The sequence below is a fragment of the Sarcophilus harrisii genome, chromosome 1 (assembly GCF_902635505.1).
Source record: "Sarcophilus harrisii chromosome 1, mSarHar1.11, whole genome shotgun sequence".
Taxonomy (NCBI): Eukaryota; Metazoa; Chordata; class Mammalia; order Dasyuromorphia; family Dasyuridae; genus Sarcophilus; species Sarcophilus harrisii.
In genome coordinates, this window is record NC_045426.1 from 685157693 (window position 1) to 685175337 (window position 17645).

Consider the following 17645-nt stretch of genomic DNA (forward strand, 5'->3'; position numbering starts at 1 on the left):
GCATTAGTGACATAGATCTCTCCTTGTTTTCTTCCTGCCTGCCTGTCTAATACTGGTCAATCTCCTTTCTAGGCCCCATCCTAGGCTCTACTCTGGGCTTTCTTCTCTCTATTATTTTGTCTGGTGACCCCATTAACTCCCATCAACTCAAGGGTCATCTCTATGTAGAAGAATCTCGAATCCATTTATCCAGCTGGCATCTTTCTTCTAACTTCCAGAATCTTACATGTCCAACTGTCTACTGGACATCTTAAATTTAACCATTTCCCAAACTGAAACCATCACCTTTTCTCCCAAGCCTTCCAATCTTTCAAATTTACTTATTACTATTAAAAGGCCCCACTACTCTGTCACCAGGGCTGGAAATTAGGGTCATCCTTGACTCTTGACTGTTTCTCAATCTCTACACAGCCAGTCAGTGATCAAGCCTCTAGAGTGATCCTAACTTCCTAACAGCTCTTTTACATACCTCCTTCTGTCTTGAGACTATTGCCCCCTTGAGGTGGGCCTTTCATCATCTACTTTTGACTATTGGAACCTCTTACTGGTTGGTCTCTCTTCACTCCAGTCTATCCTCAACTCAACTGTCAAATTTATTTTCTTTGGCTGCAGATGTGATCATATTCTATCCTCCCCTCTTCCCACTCCCCATTCAATAAATACCAGCAATTCCCTCTTGATCATGGGATCAAATACAATACTCCAGCTTTCAAATCCCTTCCAAATTCCCTTCTTTCTAGTTTTCCAGACTTTATACCTTATGATCCTGTGACACTGGTTTCTCACACAAAACATTCTATCCCCCAATTCTGCATTTTCAACTGACTGGCTGTCGTGCCTGGAATGCTCTACACCTCCTCTTCACCTTCTGATTTCCCTCAAATCTCCATTAAAACCCCACTTTCTACAGGAAGCCTTTACCATTCTTCTCCAGAATATCAGTGACTTCATTTTGAGATTGTCTCCAATTTCATCTTGGATAAATTTTGTCTGTCCACACACAATTGTTTGCATCTTGTCTTCTCCATTAGAACCTTGAAAGCAGTCAGGTTTTGACTTTCTTTGCATTCCTAGCAGTGCCCAACATAAGTAATTAATCTTTGTTGACTTGTTGAGTCTTTTCTTGCTTCATCAATAAACAACTATTAGCTTGTTTTCCTCAATCGCTGCTGCTGCTGCTGTTTCTTTTCTTTTCTATTCGATGAGGCAATTGGGGTTAAGTGACTTGCCCAGGGTCCTATAGCTAGAAAGTCAATCACTTCTTATATCTCCTTCCACTTCCTAATCACTCCTTTCCTCTTTACCTAGTTAATATCTTCTATCCCTAAAGACCAGTAGGAAGCTGGCTGACAAGCACAGGAAACAGGCACAACATGACTGCTAAATGGTGGGTTTTATAGAACAAACCTAATTGGCAAAATAATTGGGCAGTTTCATCATTTTCTATGTTGATCTTACTATAACTATTTATGGTATGTATTGTGTAAAGATCTCTCACTGTATTCAGTTTTGATTTTGCATTTTTATTCCTTAAAATTAAGATACCATTATAAGGCATATATATATCCAGAAATGGAAATAGATCAGTTATAGTACTTAAGAACCAGGGCTAGGGCTAGCAAACAGATGCATGGCCTAACTGCTTCAATAGTGGAGCTACAACATGTTAAAAGAACTTTTAAAAGGACCTCCCCCCTCCTTGAGAATGTAGAGATGTCCTCAAGAGGATTTACTGACTAAAAATCTCAGGAGACGTAAAAGGCCTGAGGGCTGACAATCTACACCAGGGGAGGGAGTACTTACATCAAAGAAATCACTGAGTACTAAAATACTCAAAAAGCTCCTTAAGATAATTTCACCTTAAAACAGTATGACCAGGGGTGGGGGGGGTGGGGGGGGGGTAAGAGGTGAAAAATTGGAACAAGAGGTTTGGCAATTGTTAATGCTGTAAAGTTACCCATGCATATATCCTGTAAATAAAAGGCTATTAAATAAAAAAAATTAAAAAAAAAAAAAACAGTATGACCAACACCTTTTATTTTCTAAGTAATTTATATCAATAATCATATTTTGATACAATCTCCTCACATGAAACCCTCTCTAGGGCGAAGAAAAACCAAAGCACAGACACTGACAGCAACTGCATCATATATGTAACTACTTGCTTTTTTCAGGGGTCAAGAATATTCCCTTGATTTTTTAAAGATCATAATGAATATACTGGAAGTATTTTCTAAGTGAAGGGCTGTCTTCCTACCCATATTTATAATTTGCTTCAATCTTTGGTGAGATCACAATTCAATAATTATGTTGCCAAGGAGGTAATTATGATATCAAATATAAAGGATCAAGCTTTTTCATAGAATCCTGAAGGAAGACAAGATCACTAAGATCAGTGAAAATATAGGGATTTAAACACTATAAGAAAAATTACGAAATAGGAGATAACACTATTTACACTTATTCTGAAAATGTCACTTCTTTCCATGTTCAAATAGTGGATGTCAATTTATTAACATTTCATTTTTATTTTGGAGAGAGAAGCCACCAAATAGCATAATTTGAATAAGAAAGTTGATCAAATCTTCAATAAACATTTACTAAATGTTTACTATGTGCATGACATTGTGGATACAAAGACAGAAACCCAAATCCTTATTTTCAATTTTATGTTGTACTACATACTAATAAGATACTGTAGTGGACAGAGCACTAGACCTGGCCCAAGAGACTGTGTCATCATGGGCAAATCACAACCTCATAATATTTACTCATCTGTTGAATGGGCATAATAATCTTTTATCTCATTCTTTAGTTTAACATCTGTTCAAACTCACAGAATTGTGAGAAAAACACTTTTAAAGATCTTAAAAATGACTTTATGAGTTGCAGACAACTGGGATATTTCAAGATAAAGTGTAAGTTGCCAACCTCCCACATATTGCTTTAAGATAATCAAAGATCTTCCTCCAAAAGTGGCCTATGTGAAGCTTTCAGACAAAGAAAAAGCCTTTGAATTGGAAAAATTTTATTTTGCAATAATTAATTATTAACATATACTAATCATCACTATGTAAAGCCACAAAGTAGTAGTTAATTAATGAAGGTACTAATATATTTAAGTCTTCTAAGTTTATTCTGTTTAAGTCAGACAGAAATAACTTCTTACAAGTTTTTTTCCTCAAACTGTGTTGTAGCTACAGATGACAAGGCTATACAAAAGCAGAATACCTTTGACCTAAGACTTATGAAGAAATGAGTTAAATGAAAATTCAGTTAACATGTCTATTATTTCTTGAAAAAATTCATTCACTAAGATGTTCAGAAAGATATTTTACTGGTAAGGAGGCCTTTAAAATTTCATTATGAAAAAAAAAAAGGAATTTTTCTAGGAGAAATTGACCTGTTACTGTACAAGAAACAACTATCACACTAGAACTTGCTGCAGTTAACACACGTTATAAATTTTATAAGCAACACAGATTTTTGTCGCTATATCTTTTCCTTTATTGTCAAAGTAGTTTTATCAAATTTTTTTAGGCGTTTTGTCTCACTCTTGTCTGACTATATAATTGATATGTATTGATGAAATGGTATAGGACACACCTTGATAGTGTAGCTAATGGAAATGGGAAGTAAAACAACCAATCCAACAAGATTGGTAGGATCAAGTAAGTCACTGCTTGGAATAACCTAAGTTCTGTTAGAACAGACATAAATATATTGTTAAATTATATATTATGTGTATACATTGTAATATAATGCAAAAAAAAAAATAAACAAACCTCGAGAGGAAGTTAGTTTTGGTTGTCTGGCACATATAGACAAAACTGCAGAGGGGATAATTTATTTGGTTCAATAATATATTTCCATGGAAAAACCATTTATACTCATCTATAGATGTAGACAAAATGGGAAAACCAATAAAAATTTGACTTGATGAGTAACAAGACTGCCACCACTATGGGGAGGTGTGCTATTCACTGCTCAAACACAAAAAAGGGAAAGTGTCTGACTCCAGTCTGGCGAAACAAAAGAAAACAGTAGGTGAAGGATGTTTTTTAAAACTCCTATCTTTTGGAACTAAACCTAAACATTTCTATTGGAGGGATACTGGTTTTTCCAATGGCCAAATATACAGCATCAAAACATACTGGTTTTGCTGCTGATAAAAATGTTTAACAATGGTTCCATATTTAGGTTCACAGTCATCTTTATTTTATATACACACACACACATATAGATAGTCAGCTCTGTGGGCAGCAAAGCCTGATTATTTTGATGTTGTACTGTGGCTATCAAACACATCTGTCTTCACATTTGTTTAGTTCCTATAAGAAGAAAAACCCAAGTATTTAAGTTCTATCAGCACTGTTTCAGGCTCTCCAGGTGACTTTGCAGAAGTACCTTCCTGTACGACCCAAAATGTGTAAAACTCAGGAAAACTCCAACCCCTCAACATTCAAAGAAATCATCAGTGATAAAGCGCCTCTTGACAAAGGCATTTTAAAAATCCAGATTGTGATTCCATTAGAGTAGGAAACTCAAAGAGAGGAAATTCCCTCTCTCTGGCTCCACCAGAAAACCAACGAACTGTTCTCTAAGGATAACGGCAGGTGCCCTCAGCTAGTCAGTGGGAGAGGCAAGATGCTCCGAATCAGGTGCTGGACTGAGGCTTGACTGTGCCACAAAATGAGAAACATAACTTTACTAGACCCATTAGGCCAACCTCTTCCATAACTAAACATGTAAAGAGAGAAAGATGAACAGGTACGCGTTTATGTATAGATTTTTTTAAACACACATATAGATAACATATATTCCTGCCCATCAGAACGCGGGTTCCTCATTTTTGCATTTGAATGCCCCTGTAGCGAGCAGCGCACTTTGTAAGCCCTTCAACATTACCTTTTTTTCATTCATTCATTTTTCCCGAGACTGGACCAGAAGAAAGGGTTTCTAACACAGCCGGTAGAATCATTTTGTCCAGCTGTGGTTATCTTTTCCCCTGAACTGACACCTTGCATGTAGTTTTAATGTGGTTTTGTGGAAATGAATTGAGTGAGGGCTCCGAAGGCAATGTGACTCAGGGGCCGGTTTTGGAGTCTAGGAGGCGGGGAGGTTTTGTACAAATTGGGGTGCGGGTTAAGCCGCCCGAGGAGGGGGAAGGAAGGAGAAAAAAAAGGTAGGAAGGAGGGATGAAGGAAAAGCAGAGTGAAAGGAGGCAAAGAGGCGGGAGGGAGAAGGAAGAGAAAGGCGGGGAAAGGAAGGAATAGGGAATTTCTGCAGCGCCTAATGCTTGCGGGTCCCCTGACAACCGTGATCTCCGGTAGAGGACGTCGGGCCGTCCAGCACCGCGCCCGGGGAGGAGGAGAAGGGGGCGGTTCCGAGGGCCCGCCGTGGGGCCTCCTCCTTCTCCTCCAGACCCCGACGGACCTCCACTTTCAGAGGGGGAAAACGGAGGCCGCCAGGGTCACGCTTCCCTGCTTCCCCGGCACACGGAGAGCACGACCCAAGGACATCGGCTAGGGCGACGCAGAGGCCCAAGGGGGCTGCCGGGCTCGCCGTGGGGTCTCTTACCTGGGCCCGAGAAGGAGCCGTCAGGAACACTCTTAAGTGGGGAAAGCGCCGCTGGGGGGGGGGGGGGGGGGGGGGGGGGGGGGGGGGGGGGGGGGGGGGGGGGGGGGGGGGGGGGGGGGGGGGGGGGGGGGGGGGGGGGGGGGGGGGGGGGGGGGGGGGGGGGAGTACCGTGGGAGCACCGTGGGAGCATGCGCCCACGCCTGCGCGCGCCCTTCCCCCGCCCCCGGCCCGCTTTGGTCCGCGGTGGGTTTGCGCACAGGAGCGGGTGTTCCCTCCTACGTGATGCGGAAAAGAATCCGAGCAGGCCAATCAAAGGGGGCGAGCGGGGAGGAGACCCGCCTCTCTTCCGCAGGCAGGCAGGTTCCAGGTGCCCCATAATCAATTCGCCGGCAGCGGGGAGTGGCAACTGCGCGGGCGCGCGCCTCCCCTCCGCCGGGTCCCCCCGCCCCTTTCCCACGCCCGAACGGCCAATCGTAGGCGGGGCACCCGACGCGCGCACTCGAGTCTTAACGGACGCGCTGGGCAGTTCGCTTAGCCCTTACCATCGGCTGTGGCGCTCGCCAGGTAAGGGAACCCTGAGCTCTAAGAAATCAGGGATCAGAAGTCGTACCCTTCAGGGCTTCTAGGGATGGCTAAAGGTCGTCGAACCCCGTGCCCGGGGTGAGACCGGAGGGAGGGATGGAGGGGACCGGGGCGGGGCGGAGCGTTAGCCGCCGCAGCCCAACCTCCCCGAGGCTCTCTCGGGGCAGGGAGGCGGGGCCTAGGGCCCATTTTCTAGGCCCCCACCCCATGCCTGTGAATGACGTTTCTATGGTCCAATTGCAAGGTACCTCCAGGGGGCGTGGCTTGCGGAGGAACCTCCTGGAGGGATTTCCGTGACTTGAGGTGGCTGGTGTGTTCTTCTCTGAGAGAGCGGGCAGGACCTGTCAGTATTAACCCGATTCTTTCTCTCCTCCCCTCCTTCGAGCCGGCCTTACTCGCCGCGGTTGGCTGCTCTCTGTTTCAGCCTGATTAGTCTTGCCATCGCCTTCCACCTTCAGACCGTTATGGGTTGCCCAGGCTGGGGGTGACAGATCAGGCCATCATTCCCTTCTCCCCCCCCTCCCCTCCCCCGCGTGCGCGAGGTCAACTCGTGGGATGCTGGCGGATGGCCTCAATTCCACCCCACCCTTTTCCTCCGCCCCCATTCCTTTTCGCAGGATGAGGCGAAAGCTGATAAACCCGTGTCCTGTGGCAGAGCCAGGGAAGAAACCCAAACCAAGCCAACCCAATCCCCGGGTCTAGGTTTGCAGTATCGGAACTTGCAGTCTGGTTGATTCATACAGATTCCACATTCAGCACCTGGTTATTCGGTTTTATTTCTGTTTTCTTATTTGCCTTCTGACTAGAAAAGCACCTTTGAATTTCAGCTGGATTTACATCTGCGTCTGCTGCATCAAGATTACCTCACTGGGAGAGGAATAGCCTGACATGTAGATCCATCTTCTCAGAAGACTTGTTTTCCAGATAGAAATCCAACACACAAGAGGCAAGCTGATTTAAATTCAGATTATTTTATTTTGTTGCTAGTGTGGATGCTGTCTGGGCTTTTTTTTTTTTTTTTTTTTTCTTTTGTAAATATGGTGTTGGTCAGCTGGTGTGATTGTCAAAACTCCCGAAGAGAATTTGCTTATCTGGCTTCATTTCCCCTTTTATTCTTATATTTGTGTCTGTAGAAAATGTCCTTGTTGTGGCTTGGTGTTCCTAATCATCCTCCATTTATGAATATATATCTCTAGGTTGGAAATGGTTAAAAAATCAAACTTTGGATAAAATTCATTTTGTAATTTTAGATTTTTAATTTTGGTTTTGTGTGTATTTTTTTTAAGGACCTATGATTATTGAAGGAGATATTGTTTGAATTGACACATCAAGTATTTATTATTTGCCTTTTGGTGTAGCACAAGTTCTAATTTGTAGAGATTAAGAAATCAAATTAGTAACTAGCAAAAGATATGTCTTATTTTTGCCAACAAGTTATCTATATACAAAACTACAAATAGCCAAAAGAATTACTTTTCCCTGTTCCCTGGTTAAAAGTCAAGTGTTACTGTTATTTGGTTATGTAACAAAATTGTTCTAGAAAATTGATTTTTTTTCTTTTTCTTTTTTTTAAAAGAAAATTGAGTAATATCACTAAGAAGGTGATGTTGTTTTCTAGTTCCATCATTTGAAATGTGGATTTATGTGCAAAAAATAAAATGTTTCCCATCTTGGAAGAATAGAATATTTAGTAGCTTTTAAGTGTTTTCCATTCATTTTTTCAGAATCTGTTAGAAGCTTAGGACTTGGTGCTTCTGAATGTTAGGAACTGAAAATGTCCCTAGATGATAAAGTACCTGAAGATGAATCGGATTCAGTTTCTTCAAACAATGAAGTCAAGCTACTTTCTCAAATAAGAGAATGTAACCACATTCCTATTAGATATAAACTATGGAAGATTTGGACTTGGTGAAAAGTAAACAAGAAACCTTTCCATCTTCTATAGAATCTGATGTCAGAAATACTCACAATTCTGTTGGATATAGCTTAAATACTAACAGGTAACAATGGAAAAGCGTGAAAAAATTTAAAAGGAATTATATAGTAATATATGTTAATTCAGTTGAACAGTTCAATTCAGCAATTTATTAAATATCTCAAACAACAGATGTTATTTATCATATGTATATTTGGATAGTACTCCAATTCACCTTAAATCATAATCTTTTGGCCTTAGAATTTTATAGTTTTTTAAAAGTGTTTTTATATAACCAGATGTAATCTGGTTTACTCTTTTCCTTGTATATTGCTAGCTTTTTCAAGAGATATTTTAAAATATTACTTTTATCGGGGAACAGCTAAATAGTAACTTGCTCTTTTATCTCTGGTTTTATACATGAGGTTTTTTGCTTCTTGGTTTGTTTGTTTTTTGAAAATCACATTTCTTTGAAGTTTTAGGACTCATATCCTCAAATATTTTCAAATTTTGATCTTATAGTTATAAACTACAATTGTGGTTTATATTATAAAAATGCTTTACCTATTTGGAACTATATTATTTAGTAATGTCACTTATTTATAATGAGGCTGAAATTCAAAGAAATTAAAAAGATCTTTGGATATCTAAAATAGATATCACAAACTCTACATACTTGACTCATGAGTCTGTAGTTCATCATTTAGATTCTATTTTATATAGAAATATGTAAATTACTCTTATTCAGTATATAGTAAAATTAGAAGTTGAGAGAGAAAATTCTTTGGCAGCTATATAGATAGCATAAAGAATGATAGTTGATATCCTGACATCAAAGAAAAGGGCAAAAAATGAAAAAAAACACAGACAAAATACAAATCTCAAAAGTGTAGTGGGTCTTTAATGTAGCATCAAGTAGTCCACATACATACTAGGGTTCTTAGAGCCCTCTCTTTAATGTGTCATAGCGTGGATGAGGTAATTTATGTACAATGTTTTAGAAATCATAAAAGCGCTGCAGTACTCACCAACTTTATAGCCCAATTATTCATAATGATTTCTCACTGCATCAAGAAAAGTTTAAATTCTGTTAGTTTGGAAAGGTGAGAATTGTAAGATATTTTGGAGAGATCTCTACTCAATGTTGGCTAAAATAAATATTCTGATACTTAAAAAGGATGAACTCTCAACTTTATGGAAAACTTGATCATAAATGGAGCATTTCCCAAGGACTTAGGATGATTGAGGTTTTTAATCTGTATCTTATATTGAAATATAGTCTTAACATATAACATAGGTTGTACTTCCTAAGATGTCATAAATGTGTTGGTTGATTAGGTTTTTGAAAGAATTCATAAGTAAACCCTATGCTCTTCTATGCCACATACTTTTATAAAATAATTTCAGACAAATCAAATGTTCATTATGGTTTTATTTGATTTCATTGATGTGGATACTGTCTCATTGTAGAGGGCTAAATAGCAACTTCCCCACATCCTCTCATATGATTTTTGGTCACATTGTTCCATAGCTTATCTACAGAGGTTCTAATCTATGAATTTCAATTCTTTTTATTATATATGTATATACGTCTCTATATATACACCTACTCTACATATGTGTTTATGTATACCTAATAGTAAATGCACACACATATACATAGTGAGGGACATTTGTTCATCTGCTGTCCCCCATTTTTGCTTGTGACTGATCATTTCCTTTTCTGGTCTTACATTTTTGAAAACTGTCTCTTTTATTATAGCCAGTTTATTCTTACCTTGTAGCATTCTATTTTCTTTTCAAATTTTTATTTTGATTCTTTTGAGGTGATGGTACTTTGTGATACACAGCCATATAGTATCACGTAGAGACTATTGGACTATATAAAATTAAGGGCCTTTCGATGTACGTGGATGTACTGTGTTATTTCTCAAAATCAGTCCAGCATAGTGTCATACTGGATTTCTGGGTTCAGCTAGCCCCTTATCCAACTGCATGGTCTATCCATGGTGTGTGTGTGTGTATACACATTCACAAATAAATTAACTTGACTGGTTCTCTATCAAATAGCTTTAGGCTAGCTTAGTTTGAACAATATGCATTTTTCATCCACTTTGTTTTTTGCAGTGTGATAGTAAGATTTCTTTTGGATTATTATAACTTTTACTGAGAGGAGGCTTGTATTATTCTATAGCTTGACTGATACAAAAATCTGAAGCAAATTATCCTTTGTTTTGGATTGCAGCCCTAGATTTGAAGAGTTAAGAGTTTTTGTGATATCATAACTTTTTAAGCTAACATTAAATCGTCTAAATATTTTTGACACTATTTGCTTAGCACACCCGTTCATAAATAATTTAAAGATAAATTTCATTCCAATATATTTATAACTAAATTAGTGAATTCCAGTGAAGCTATTTTACTGTATTTCTAAAAGATGTTTTGTAGTATAAATTTAATAATCATTGGTGAAAAGTTTCTCATAATACTTTAGGTGTGAGAAACTGGAAGTTTTGACATAGTTTATTCATTTTGTTATTGTTCTATTTTTATTTTCAGGAAAGCTGACACTTTTGAAGAAATACTTGTTTTTGTTTTTTAAAATAGAAAGCTATCAATTTTTAAATTTCTTTATGTATAATACTCTGATCAGATTTTCAGCAAACGAGATCCCATTTAGTAGAATTAAATACTGTGGTTTTGTACTGCATTGCTTAATCTAAACTAGTGAATTATTCAATAGTTCAGTAGAATGAAGAAAATTTTGCATTATTTATGTTTTCACAGAAGCACAAACAGTCTCTTCCTAAGTGCAAATGGGTTGTCCTCTCTCTCAGCGAAGACCAAGATCCCTGTAATTCAAAGTTCAGTTGAAGTCCTAACCTCTTTTATGCAAGATCTACAAAATTGTGGCGAGGAGGATTCTGAAATTTGGAGAAAGTGTGAGGTAGTAATGGGGGATTCAATAGAATTCTTTATAGAGAATTTAAAAAATTGACTTTATAGTTTCCTTAATTCTTTTTTTCTCTCTCTCATTCTGTCTCTTTGTGGTTTGTTGGATGTTTAGAGTATGAAAGATGACCAAAATCCATATATTTGCAACATCATAATAAGTAGATGTATTTTGCATTACTAATTTGTTCTTGTATTGAGTTTGTACTTGTATGACATATTTCTGCAGAGCAGCATAAAAGCTCTTAAGATTTTAAATTTAATAATCTAATTTTAAAAAATCATGGATGTACATATTTCACATTTTATTTGGAAAAACAGTGATGCAAAGCTTACTTTGAAGTAAGACTTTCAAAAATAATTGTAAACCAAAGCTTTTGTTTAATACCTTATCACATTTATTTATGGTCCCTTTTTATGTCACTGAATATTCTTTAGAATGATGGTTACAAATGAACTCTTTATTCCTGGTTTTAGTTTATTTGTATATTGAAATTTTTTTCTCAAAATACTTCTTAGTATTGGCTGGAATTGATATTTAAATTATAGTAAAGATTTCATTATAGCAGTTGTTAAGATTCTTCATTTTGGTTTGCTTTAAATGATTATTGTCAAATTATATTTGGTATTGAAGAAAGGCAAATCATGCGGTAGACCTCAAGCAACACATTCTTATTATATTGAAGAGTAAATAAAATGTGGGTTAAATTGAAAAATCCATATAAGTAACCGGAATTTTTTTTACATACTTTTCCTTGAGTTCGAATTCAGCCTCAGACACTTTCTAGCTATGTGACCCTGGGCAAGTCTTAACCTCTATTTGCCTCAGTTTCTTCATCTGCAAAATAGGGATCAGAAAAGCACCTACCTTCTTAAGGTTGATGTGAGGATAAATGAGATAATTGTAAAGTTCTTAGTATAGCTTGGATAGGTAAGTTCTATAAAATGTTAGCTATTGTTATTGTTGTTAATATTAATCTCGTTAGTGTTTGCTGAAGTGAAGACTTTTAATTTATCATCAGAAATATGATAAATTCATCTAATATCTGTTAACATGAATTAAAAGTAAATAAGGATTTATTAATTTTGATAAACTCATATGGGTTAAGCTAGGAACTTACTGCTTTTCATTTTTTCTCTGGATAAGTAAGTCTCAAGGAAGGATCCAAATTCACACCGCATTTTTCTTCCTTTTTTCTTCCTTTTCTCAGTTTATTTGAAAACAAAAATAAAAACCCATATTGTTGGCATGTAATAAGCATCAAATCATTTTCATTTGAATTTGGAAGAACTGCTTGATTCTATGCTTAATTCACCAATTCAATGAAAAATTTGTTAAAAGTATTTTAGCCTTTATAACATGAATTTAGAAGAATTGGACTTTTGTCCAAAGTCACCATTGGTTCAAATCAAAATCTTGCCACTTGTTACTTTCTGGACATTGAGCAAGCAAGTTGAGCTGTGCTTCAGCTTTCTTGGTTGTGAAATGAAGTGTTTCTAAGAGCCTTTTCAACTCTAAATTTATGATTCATATTCTTTTCATTTATTTGAAATTTTAACATAAAGTTAATGTTTCTATTCCTTTTCTGCCTATAATTGATACAAAGTTTGGGGAAAAAAAACCTGTTTTCATTTGGATAGTATGATATAATACAAAATATCTTCAGGCAGAAATCTAGTTCAGTGTTAAATAGATGAAAATTTTGTATAATTTGAGAGTACCAAGTAATTGTGAATATAAGAAGTAAAATTGAAATAATATTAAGATTTGCTACAAATAAATTGATTGGCCTTTTAAACCAATATTTTTAAAGCCATGTTTCTACATGCTTTTAATAACAAGTTTTAAATAACATTTAATAGAGAATATATCTGTATTTCATGTATCTTGCAGAAATTTCATTATCAGATAAAGTAGATATGAAAGTGATTTTTTTTTCAATAGTCTGAATCCTAAAGCAATAATAGTATAGCAACAATATAGTGCCATAATTAGTGTGTGCAAATAATTTTGGTTTGGATATACTATGAGTGTTTTCAGCTTTAATGGGGTACTTAATAAAGGGATGTTATTTCAATTACGCTATTGTACTCCATTTTACAGGTGAAGAAACTAGAACTAGAAAGATGGAATGTCATACTCATGGACATACCATCATTTAGTCACCAGGCATTTCTTAAGTGTTTACTCTGTGCCAGGCACTATGCCATGTTTTGATGATACAAAGAAAAGCAAAACCACTGTTCTTTCTCTCAAGGAACTCCCATTTTGATGGGACAGATAACATATATGGAATGGATAGAAGGTGTTTGAGGAGAAATTTGAAGCCAGGTCTTCCTTATTCTAAGATGAAGCAGGCTTTATCTTTTATGCTTGCTGCTTTTCTCATCCCAGACTTGAATAAAATATTGCACTTTTGATTTAGTTCAGTTCACTATTTCAATTAACATTAATATATTTTTTTATTTGTAGAAACTGAACATCTTAATTATGTTAAGTCAATATAGATTAACATATTAAGTCAATCATATAATCTCTTCCCTATTTTAGTTTGTTTTACACACTTAGATTTTAATCTAGTTTGAAAAAAATGTTTAATTTATCCTAGTATGCATAGTTCCAAAGTTACTTGGTATAAGAGAAATATTTACTGTCACTTACTTAAAATCATTTTATTTTCCTGTGAGATATCTTCCCTGTTCATCTTTTATTGTCAATTTCAGTTATTATAAACTAAAAAAATATATTTCTATTAACTTGGGGAGAAAGAAAATTGAGAAAGAGGCTTTTAAAATACAAATTTAGCCTGAAAGTTAGCCTGAAAGATTGGTTCACTAATATAAAATGCCAAAAAAGATGGAACTTATATAAATTTGCCCTTGATTTTCTTATTATATCACGATTTAGTAAATTAAATTCTTATCTCAGGGTTTAATCTGCCTTAATCAAATCACATCTACAGTGAGATATATTTTTAAAATTTGATTTATATTGTTCTTCAGTATTACATTGCATAGAACTTAAAACATGGGATAATCTGTTTAGACATATTGAAACTATAGCCATCTTAATGTTGTAAAAATGTGTTACTATTGAACACAAACTATCCAGACAACTTAGTTTTTCATTTTTGATTTTCAACACTTTGTTCTGCTGTAGATGTAATCATTTGAATACTTGAATTTATTGGAATTATGAATTTAATGGGTAATGGAATTCCAGGAAAACATAAAACCCCTTGAGACAGAAAGCATCTTAAAAATTATATTTCTTTGTAGTTTTTACTGCCTTGAGCATAATAAGTATTTAATAAGGGTTAGTTGATTGCAGTGGAAAACAATTTCTAAAGAAAGCTGCAAGGGAGCAGAATTCCTATCATTGTGTACCACAAACATATATAATAGGGATGAAATTTTAGAGGGTCCATGAAACTGGATGGGAAAAATACATTTTTATTTTGACTAACTTCCGATTTTCTTATAATCCTACATATTTTATTTTATGCATTTAAGTATATTTAAGATATGCTGTGGCTTCATCAGCCTGATTAGGATTCCCTGATTTATGGAATAGCTCATTTGTTTATCTCTGTTATAGTTTGTTTTACTTAAAGTAATTCTGTATATGATTTTGTCAACTTAAAGTACATTTTGGTGTAATTATTCACAGTATAGAAGAATTCTTCGAGTTTATGGTGTAGGATTTCTTTCAGTAGAAAGACTTAAAGTATTTGTTGAGAAATCTTGTCTTTGGCATGGGTGAGGTACGGAGAATGAAGCTCGAGAAAAACTTCAAGCCAAAGTATTGAAAACTTCAACAGAAGAGCCACCAGAAATAGAATATTTCAAATGATATTGAAAGTCGTTTTGAAGATATCATTCTCATTCATTTTCTCCAAACTCTAGTTAAAGTATAATAGTTTTGAAGAATTCCTATATTTGGTCATCTTTATTTTTAGAAATTCTTTTTTTTTTTTTTGCTTCAAAGGCTGCTTTAATGCATATTCACTAATGGGTCAAAAATGAGTGGTTTTAATGCTACTTTACTAAGATGTATAAGAGCATTTGCTTTTTTTTTTTTCTTGCCTCAGTCTTTAAACTTAATTTAAAAGCTTTATTCACAATGGGCCCCTGCTCCCACCTCCTTCCTCATCTGCAATTTTTTTTTAATAGCCTTTTATTTACAGGATATATACATGGGTAACTTTACAGCATTAACAATTGCCAAACCTCTTGTTCCAATTTTTCACCTCTTACCCCCCACCCCCTCCCCCAGATGGCAGGATGACCATTAGATGTTAAGTACATTAAAATATAAATTAGATACACAATAAGTATACATGACCAAAACGTTATTTTGCTGTACAAAAAGAATCAGACTCTGAAATTTTGTACAATTAGCTTGTGAAGGAAGTCAAAAATGCATGTGGGCATAAATATAGGGATTGGGAATTCAATGTAATGGTTTTTAGTCATCTCCCAGAGTTCTTTCTCTGGGTGTAGCAGCTTCAGTTCATTACTGCTCCATTGGAAATGATTTGGTTGATCTCGTTGCTGAGCATGGCCAGGTCCATCAGAACTGGTCATCGTATAGTATTATTGTTGAAGTATGTAATGATCCTATATAATAATGGTCCTGCTCAAGAAATTCTTTATTGTAGCTTTTTTAGTTATGACATATTTTGATACAAAATGTTGCCATTATTATTACCTCATATTGTACATACTGTCATATAACTAAGACAAATTTTCTCTTTTGAATCATTCTTTTTAAAACATTTATTAGGCTAAGTGGTTACAGCTCTTCAGTTTGGTGGAAGCACAGCGAGCACAGCAGATCGTTGCACAGCAAGAACAGTTCAATAACCAACTCAAAGTGAGAACTTGTTTACACATGTTCAGCTCTCCTCTACCTTTGTGTATTTTCACTTTCCTGTTCCCCTGAACTCTACTGACATATATAATATGTCTTGTACAAATAAATGAGTGTTCTAGAATAAATGTTTTAGCTAGAGCGTATTTCATAACAATATGTAAAATATATGAATATATGTTTCATATATGAATATTGTAATAATATGTTCAGATAGCATTGTTTTATTTGCTTTCTTGTTTTTCTTACACATTTTCCTGCATTTTATTTTCAGCTTATTGAGGAAGAGATAAGAAATTTAGTTAAGTTACAGAAGAGTAAAGCTCCATGGCCTTCCAGTAGCAGACATTCCCCTGACAAACTGACAAGCAATTTTTCTACATTAGAAAGTCAAATGGGGTTGTGTTCTGAAAACTGTGAAAGAAATGAGTACGTTGCCAACTATTCTAAACTTAAAGAAACTGAAATTCGGCCAAACACATTTTCTTCACATCAAGACACCATTATGGATAATATTTCAATGAATAATGGTGGATATAGTAATTTTTTTATCTCAGAACGAAATCCTTACAAACCTAAAGACTCAAAAGAATTCAAGGAGCACAAAGACATTTCCAAAGGCAAACATATAATCCCTATGCCCCAGAAGGATTCGTTTGTAAGCGATATCAAGAACAAGAGCCTATGTAGCCAAGCTACAAAAGAGTATGACTCAGCACTCAAAGAGGACGTTTCTATTTTTCCTGGTGAATATGAACATAATTTTACCAGTGAAGATAAGATTTCTGAAGCACATTGTGGAAAACCAAACAAGTGAGTTATTATTTTTCATGCTTTGAAAATAATTATTCATTTATGAAATACTTTCATTTGGAATATTATCAAAAGGCCTGAAATATTTTAGATAATAGCCTTTCAAAACAGATAATGCTAATTGGCAGGTAATAGGTAATTGAATTAATGCTTCAAAGATTTGTGATTTTATGGCTATGGTTGCTTCTTCCCAAGATGCAGATTATAATCTCTCTAACATTTAGGGTTAGATAGTCTTGGAGGATTATGGCTAGAAAAATTTATTCCATTTGTTATCAGTTTGGGTAGATAATATAAATACCTAGAGATTGACATATATACCATATATTCCTAGAGGAAATATACAAACACACTGCCCTCTACCTGAAGTTTTTGCAGCTTGGATAAGGCTTACCAGATCTGGCTCTCTGCACCTTTTTGGCTTATGAGAGACATTTTTATGTCACTATTAGACATCAGAGAAGAATTCTTTCGTAGAGATGGTCAGTCAGTTACTCTGAGGTATCTCTAGCATCTAGATAGAGCTAACATAGTGACTGGCATATGGGAAATGTTTATTAAAAACTTGATTGATAAAATAATTTTTTCAAATGCATCTTATAAAGTCTGAATTTCTTTGTTTATGCTAGATTATTACAAATTGTATTCTCAAAATAGGAGTAATTAGAAAGTCTATTGTATTTAACAATAATTTGACACTATTAAAAAAACAATTTTTACATTTTTTAGATTTTGTGGAATTTTGTTATGCATGTGTTTAAAATAGAGAAATATTTACAATTATATCTTTATAATATATTTGATGTCTTAACAAAATGTATGTAACTATAATTGTAAATTGGATTACATTTCTGTTTCTCCAGGAGTTAATCACTTAATAAAGAAATTTGATGGTGAATCTATTTTGCAAATACTGCCTAATTTATCTGT

The 17645-nt window shown here is 35.6% G+C and overlaps 2 protein-coding genes across 13 annotated transcripts in view; one reads left to right on the forward strand and one right to left on the reverse strand.

The window, feature by feature from the left end:
- C1H12orf65 (chromosome 1 C12orf65 homolog) overlaps positions 1-6554 on the reverse strand; it is a 27021-nt gene extending 20467 nt beyond the window's left edge. The window contains exon 1 of one of the 3 annotated variants that reach the window (XM_031948469.1): positions 6411-6554. The gene's annotated coding sequence lies outside the window, so the exon portion shown is untranslated. Of the gene's footprint in view, positions 1-5580; positions 5657-6122; positions 6269-6410 lie in introns of those variants that run through there. The other 2 variants (XM_012542468.3, XM_003761076.4) reach the window with 2 other exon arrangements.
- The window catches only part of MPHOSPH9 (M-phase phosphoprotein 9), a 56589-nt gene continuing 44649 nt past the window's right edge, over positions 5706-17645 (forward strand). For 7 of the 10 annotated variants that reach the window (XR_004231270.1, XR_004231271.1, XR_004231274.1 and 4 more), the window contains exons 1-4: positions 8053-8162; positions 10865-11024; positions 15816-15905; positions 16177-16715. Coding sequence is in view for 5 of the 10 variants with exons in the window: in XM_031948460.1 (XP_031804320.1) it covers positions 8053-8162; positions 10865-11024; positions 15816-15905; positions 16177-16715 (899 nt within the window). In the remaining 5 variants the exon portion in view is untranslated. Of the gene's footprint in view, positions 6145-6911; positions 7109-7778; positions 8163-10864; positions 11025-15815; positions 15906-16176; positions 16716-17645 lie in introns of those variants that run through there. The other 3 variants (XM_031948462.1, XM_012542465.3, XM_031948461.1) reach the window with 3 other exon arrangements.